The sequence below is a fragment of the Lactuca sativa genome, chromosome 5 (genome assembly GCF_002870075.4).
Source record: "Lactuca sativa cultivar Salinas chromosome 5, Lsat_Salinas_v11, whole genome shotgun sequence".
Classification (NCBI taxonomy): Eukaryota; Viridiplantae; Streptophyta; class Magnoliopsida; order Asterales; family Asteraceae; genus Lactuca; species Lactuca sativa.
This window is the reverse complement of record NC_056627.2, coordinates 361,307,150-361,314,090: the sequence shown is the minus strand read 5'-3', so window position 1 is coordinate 361,314,090 and position 6,941 is coordinate 361,307,150. Positions and strand designations below refer to the sequence as shown.

The following is a 6,941-nucleotide window of genomic DNA, read 5'->3' as shown; positions in this document are numbered from 1 at the left end:
CACTGAGCCTTGCATTATATATTTACTTTCTCCCAATATCAATTTTAAGGGAAGATTACAGTTTTAAAATTTTAATTATTTTTATATTAAAAATTAGATGAATCATTAGTTAAAAATGTTTTACCGGATCGAAAAGCTGATTTTGATAGTATTATTTATTGTTATATAATGAAAAATTGTTTAAAACTTAAAACTATTATACTACACTTTATATGGAAATTTGTTTTTTAATTTAAATAAAAATAATATAACCCAAATAAACTGTTCGGTCCATGCTATTTTGCTATTACGGAGTCTCTCTACTGTTCTTTCTCTCTCTATACTCTCTCTCTCTCTCTCTAAACTCCCGATTTCGATTTGTAAACAGATGATCCAGCAACGCCTCTTGTCCAAATTCATGAACAAATGACCAATCCACGTCGTTCATCCACAGATTATTTGTGCAAATCTCTTCAATCTCACAATCCAGAATCCCCATCTCCATAGATCGAAGGTATGTCGCTTTTTACATCCATAACCATGTGTTTCTATGTTTATCTCGTGTTGATTGCAAATATGTTAGTAGCTCCCAGTTTGTTCAATTGCTTATGATCTCGTTTCAATGCGTGTAATTACCTACCTACGTAAGTTCCCTGTGTTTGCCCAAACACTGTTGTTAACATGCATCTCGTTCTAGGTACTACGTGATTTATCGCGAGTATTTATGAAGAGGGATACCAGGTGTTTGATTAATTGCTAGGTGTTTCGTGTTGAAGATGTCGAGTAATCTGGTGGTAAAAGTACGAAGAGATAAGATAGCGGCATGCATGACATGCCCTATCTGCAAGAAGCTCTTCAGGGATGCCACCACTATCTCCGAATGTCTCCATACATGTGAGTATTTCTCTATCTGTTTACGTTTTCTCCCTTCCGCTTATCTTATTTTCACTCCTTACAATCATCATGACTACTATCAAGTGTGAATTTTACTTTGTGCGTTCTGGTATCTGAGCTCTTAATTGGGTTCTTTTAATGGTTTTATTGGTATAAATTCTTTTATTATCATACATGATTCCTAATGTAAGTAGATTTTGATAGAGACTGAAGATTGTTAACTGATTGATGCAAGAGGATCTGATTTTTGTTTTATTGGTATAATTGATAAAAACTTTTTATACGTGCATGTTTTGGGGAAATTTGTGTTTGCTAGATGAAAATTTCAGCATACTGTCATTATCCTGTTTTTCAAATCCTTTTGAGACAGAGATTAGAAAAAGGAGAAAGATCTTGAATTCCCCTAATTTTGCCGTATGCCCTTGTTAGTATTGCTTGTGCCCAAAATTGCATATACATATAGATAGCTTTGCATCTTGTAATTGGCTTCTGCATTTCAGTTTATACAAGCTATTTTTCTTAAAGATAAAATATCAGTCATTTTATTGTTCTTGCTTTTTTATTTGTAACTTACACATTGACATTTGTATTGGATTTCAATCTCTACTCAAACTCTATGAAATGGATGGCTTTTAATTTGTTTTTGCCTCTTGCCTCTTGTACATAATCCAGTCTGCAGGAAATGTATACGCAAGAAGCTCTCGCAAGAAGAACTTGAATGTTGTCCAATATGCAATATTGATCTTGGATGTGTGCCCTTGGAGAAGTTGAGGTACTTTCTCTCTATTTTGATGTTTCTTTTTGACTTAATGTGGACTTGACTTGACTCGTTAAGATATATATGAGTGTTGCTTCTTGTTTGTTTTCATTTCCTCAAATATATTTTTTTCATCATTTATTTAGACCATGAGATTGAGTTTACGTTTACAATATCTAAATAGATTGGCTTGTGAAGAAAGTCTATGCATAATGCATCTTTATCTGCAGGTTATGACATATTTAAATGGATTAAGATTCTAAAGGCTTCTTGCCAAGCTTTATCCTAGTTGGCAAACATGTACAATTTCAATAAGATCATAACAACTGAATATCTCTAAATCATATTTATTTTACCTACCCATATCATGTGCAATTCTAATGGAGCTTTATTTGTAAATCTATGGTTAAGTAAGTTTATATGGTAAGTATTAATACAGAAAGATGTAGTTAACTGTTGATTGATGAAGAACAGGCCAGATCATAATTTACAAGATCTGAGAGCAAAAATCTTGCCATACAAAAGGAGAAGGGTGAAGGCCCCTGAAGTTGTGGTGCCTTTAAGGAGGAAAGAGAGATCACTCTCATCACTGGTTGTCACTGCTCCAAGAGTCTCACCTTCACCACAAACACCAACCAAAACCACAATCACAATGACTGGTAAAAGGTCGAAAGTAACCCCAAGGAAGAAATCACGTGGCTCCAGTTTCTCCATTGAGAAACCCCTCCTCAAGAAACAACAAGAACAACAAGACTCCATCTCCATGGAAGAAAGCTCCACTTCTCATGAAACTTCAAACAAGATCACCCACAACTCGAAGCAGGTATAGCTAAACAATTTAACATAACAGTTACTCCTCCTATACTGTATTCTGTTAATGAGAGAGAAAAAAAAATGAATTATGCAGAAGAATTGTTCAACTGGTAGCCATGATGAAAGAGAAGGGGGTGAAGGTGAAGCGTGGGACTGGAAGCCATTAAATGACCTTGTGGAAGCAGCAAATAGGAGTAAATCTTCAAAACTTACTTCTGTTGTTGTGAAATCTGAAGCTTGTGTTATAAAAAGTGAAGGAGGACATGTGCAACGAAAAGCCAAAGGGAAAGATGAGTTAAGTAATAAAGTTGAAGATGATGATGATAAAGATAAAGACACTGCTACTGAAGTTGTAACACCTCCTATTATAAAGATGCGTAGGAATCGCAAAAAGAAGTCGGCTGATTCTACTGTGGTGGATGCTGTTGATAGTAGTAGGGAGAAAACTAAAAGAACATATCCTATTTGGTTCCAGTTGGTGCCATTTCAACAACAGTCAGGACTCTCTCTCTCTCTCTGAGTTGTTACTTGTTAATTTTGTGTTTTCTAATGGTTGGTTTTCACTTCAGGGAAGGGGAGCCCTTGAGGCAGATAGAAGGACGTTATGTTAAATTAAAGTGAGTGAGTTTTGAATTTTGATCTACCTACAGTACAAATTTACAATACAGATTTGTTGTGAGATGACAGTGATTGTGTGGATTAATATGTACAGTGATGGGAATGTACCTGTTTCAATTATCCAAAAACTGGTGATGAACAAACTGGAACTTCCAAGTGAACATGAGGTAATCAATCCAACTCCCAAGTATTTAATTTTATATTTTTAACATTTATATTGATTTTTTATTTTTATAAATAGGTTGAGCTTCGATGTATGGGGGAGCGGGTGATGCCAACACTGCAGCTACGGAATCTGATGGAGCTGTGGGTGCAAGCTCATCCAGACATCATTACAGCCAAAATTGGCTCATCTGCACACCAATTTCTCATGGAAATCTCATACGCCAAAAAACCCAACCCAAACCCAAACCCAATCCCCCCATAAAATATTAATTATTCATTTTTATCATCCAAATCAAATCTCGCCGCCTAATACTTAATACTTTATCGGATTATCAAATTATCATTTTTGTTCAAGCTTGTTACTTTTATTTTCCTGTTCAAATACTCTTTTATCTTTTTCCCTTGTTTTGGATTGAATGTGTGTTGTTCAATTTGCTGAATTTTCACATGCCTCCCTCTAGACCCAACCACATGCAATTAATTATGTATGTATGTATGTATGTCTAAAACTGTAAAACATTATTAGTATCTATATATACATGTATACACGATTATGTATTTGCCATTTGGTAAATATGTAGGTCTGATTACAAACATATAGCATGTGAAATTAGAGAACATAAAAATTTCTATTAATTAATTTGAGAATTTACAAATAACTTTCCTCAAGAAAAAAAAATTAAAATAAAATTTCAGTAAAAGCAACAAATAATTAAAATTTAGAATCGAGATAACTTAAAGTCCGATGATACCGATCTCGGCGAGGATCTCCTTGCAGCGAGGATCAACTTCCTTCACCATGAATCCAATCGGATTCGCCGCGCGACTGTTGCCTCTAACTCCGTTTTTATCCGTCAATGAAACTCTAGCGCTTCTCTCGTCGTCCATCACCTCCGGGCACTTACTATCAGGGCTTTCCGTAACATGAACGTCACAGATCTCCTCCTCATGGTCACCGGTGGCGGTGATGCTGTACATGCCGTTGGCATCGCTTGTTCCCTCCACGTTATACGATTCACCTGATTGTTCACGAGCTCGGCACACCAGGACCACCTTTGCGTTGGGAATAGGGTAGCTGATTTTGGTCGGGAATTGAATCCGGCAAGGATCGCAATAAACTTTGCCTTGCACCACAAACGCTTCTCCTGATGATGATCCGGCGGAACCGGAGGAGGAGGCGTTGTTGCCCCTGGAAGCGACGGGACCGGCTATGGACATTAATATAATGGTGAAGAGAGATAGGGCCAAGACGGCGGCGTAATTTGCCATTTTTTTTTTTTTTTTTTAGAAAAACTGAAACTATGAAATTGTGGTGATAATTGAGATCGTCGACTGGAATGAGAAGTAGGAGGGGTTGGGTTTTTGACAGGGAAGGAGGAGGTCGAGAGGAAAAGGCGGGAATGGTGGTTCGATTTCTAATTTTAGAAATATGTTGCAAAAATCCCTTTTCCCTTTTTAATTTTAACCACGAATGTAGGTGGGAGGGACGTTAATCAACAACCAACCAAATCTGAAAAGGTTTGATTGAGATTTCTTTTGTGTAGTATGAGTTTGATTTTCTCAAACTAACTGCTGTTTCCTTTGTGTTAATATAAATCGTTACTTTTATTTTCGAAAAAAACACAAAATTTGTAGGACGATGGTAAATAAACCTCCATTAATGGGATATGTGTATATAGATGTGAGGATGTGTAGGCCAACATGCATATGCCACATAATTATCATTAGAGGTTAATTTAAAATACTATTTTTTTATAAGTTATTAATTTGATTTTATCTTTCATTAGTGTTGGATGTATTCGATATTAAGTACATATAAGACTTCAAAGAGTGGATGATAAAAACCTTCGGCAAAGTTGACAAGATGTGAAAACAAGCCTTTCTCTGCATTGCATCGCCAAAAAGAAAGAAATTGTATGTGTGTATTAAATCGATTGTCCACTGTTTTTCTTCTTCATTTTTTTTATTGTCATGATACTATGATAAATCAAAATGCAACTTAAATGAAGCTTATGCCCCTTGGTGCACATGATACCACACACCGTGGTATCAGTGACATGGAGCTTAAACTTTTGATTTGGAGGCCAATATATATATATATATATATATATATATATATATATATATATATATATATATATATATATATATATATAGTTTTTGGCTTAATATGTAAAAATTTTAATACTTATGGACTAGCTGTGACAAAAAACAGGGAGGGTTACAGCCCCTCCTGACCCTCAAGAAGATCCGTCCCTGCATGGTATGTGAGGTGGCACTGCCGTGTGTAGTAAACACCGTACCACCTCCCTTGCTCCATTGCGGTAAGCTTGTCACAGGTTGTAATTTCAACGCACGGTATAACCCTCAAAGGTGTGTACTGGTAAGGTGTGGTATGACACTCACCAGTTTTGTAGGATAAGAGAAAAAAATGAAATGACAATGCAAAAATATAGTATAACACCTACCACTGCTACCGGTCTTATGTGAAGCTTAGGTCGCCATGACAAACATAACACAAACTCTTTGGTCTAATCAATTAATCAGTAAAACTTGATTTAGGAGCTATTTAGACATGCTTATTTTTTCTAGGATTTTAATAATATTGGTATTGTGGGAGTGTTTGACAAATTTTGAACATTTTAAAAGATGATAAATGAAAGAACAGTAAGGATGTTTGACAAATTCTTATTTAAAGAAGACAAAATCAAACCATGGACATGCAATATTTGGTTTTTATCTCGGTTATAGAATTAATAAAAACTAGACATTTGAGTAGTAGATAATGACATACTCCTACTCCCACCTTCATCCTCCCACAGAAGATTGAGTAGTAGATAATGACATACTCCTACTCCTACATCCAAGACCCTCGATGAAAGGTTTTATGGGAGAATGAAGGTGGGAGTAGGAGTATGTCATTATCTACTACTCAATCTTCTGTGGCCAGTGGCGAATCTAGAACAAAATATCACGTGGTTCCCAAATTATGTGGAGCCGATGAAAAAAATCAACAACACTTGTGAGGGGTCGAGTCGGATCGTGTACGATTTAATGAAATATAACTGAAAAAACTGATCAGGCACCACCAATTAAAATTTAAAAAAACCGATTAAAATATAATTGAAAAAACCGAACGATTTAATGAAAAACAAGTTGATTACTAGTGCATTGATACCTTATTGTTTGATAAAAACTATATATTATATTTAATCCTATATATTTAAGAGCACAAATACCCCATGTAACTTATTTTTTTTCTCCTTTTAAAATGCTTTTTTAAGACATTTAAAAAAAAAAACTCAAGGTAGGTTCTTTATTTTTTTTAAGACGGTTCCCAATTTTTTTAGTATATATATTATAAATGAAATACAAATCTTAGGTAGGTCCTAGGACCTACCTTCATGCTTCTTAAATACGCCCCTGTCTGTGGCGTTGATGGTGGTGGCCAGAGAATAGCAATGGTGGAGAGTTTAATGAGTTTGGATTAAATTTCAATTGTAGAGAATAAAATGGATTGATTATGACATAGTTGAGGGATGTGGTAGGAGGGGTTCAAATCGAATGGGAATTTAGGGTTTTGGTGAAGGGGGTCGATAGACGAATTAGTTTGACAAGGAGGTCAATGGGTTTTCCCCGAGATAGTGGGTGGAGTAAACAAGAATGCTTGGTGTAGTTTAAATCAGATTAAGATATCAAATGATGTTTAAACTAA

At 35.5% G+C, this 6,941-nt stretch overlaps 2 protein-coding genes across 2 annotated transcripts; one reads left to right on the top strand and one right to left on the bottom strand.

Moving 5' to 3' along the window:
- Nucleotides 1–274: 274 nt before the first annotated feature.
- LOC111915094 (E3 ubiquitin protein ligase DRIP2) lies at nt 275–3,784 on the top strand. Its single transcript, XM_023910786.3, has 8 exons — nt 275–493; nt 677–873; nt 1,546–1,645; nt 2,105–2,453; nt 2,538–2,938; nt 3,013–3,060; nt 3,156–3,228; nt 3,303–3,784. Exons 2-8 carry the CDS (start codon nt 756–758, stop codon nt 3,486–3,488), a joined length of 1,275 nt encoding a protein of 424 aa, XP_023766554.1. The 5' UTR covers nt 275–493; nt 677–755; the 3' UTR covers nt 3,489–3,784.
- A 47-nt stretch (nt 3,785–3,831) lies between these two features.
- LOC111915095 (anther-specific protein LAT52) lies at nt 3,832–4,810 on the bottom strand. Its single transcript, XM_023910788.3, has one exon. The coding sequence runs from the start codon at nt 4,493–4,495 to the stop codon at nt 3,962–3,964; it is 534 nt and encodes a 177-aa protein (XP_023766556.1). The 5' UTR covers nt 4,496–4,810; the 3' UTR covers nt 3,832–3,961.
- Between the last annotated feature and the right edge of the window lie 2,131 nt (nt 4,811–6,941).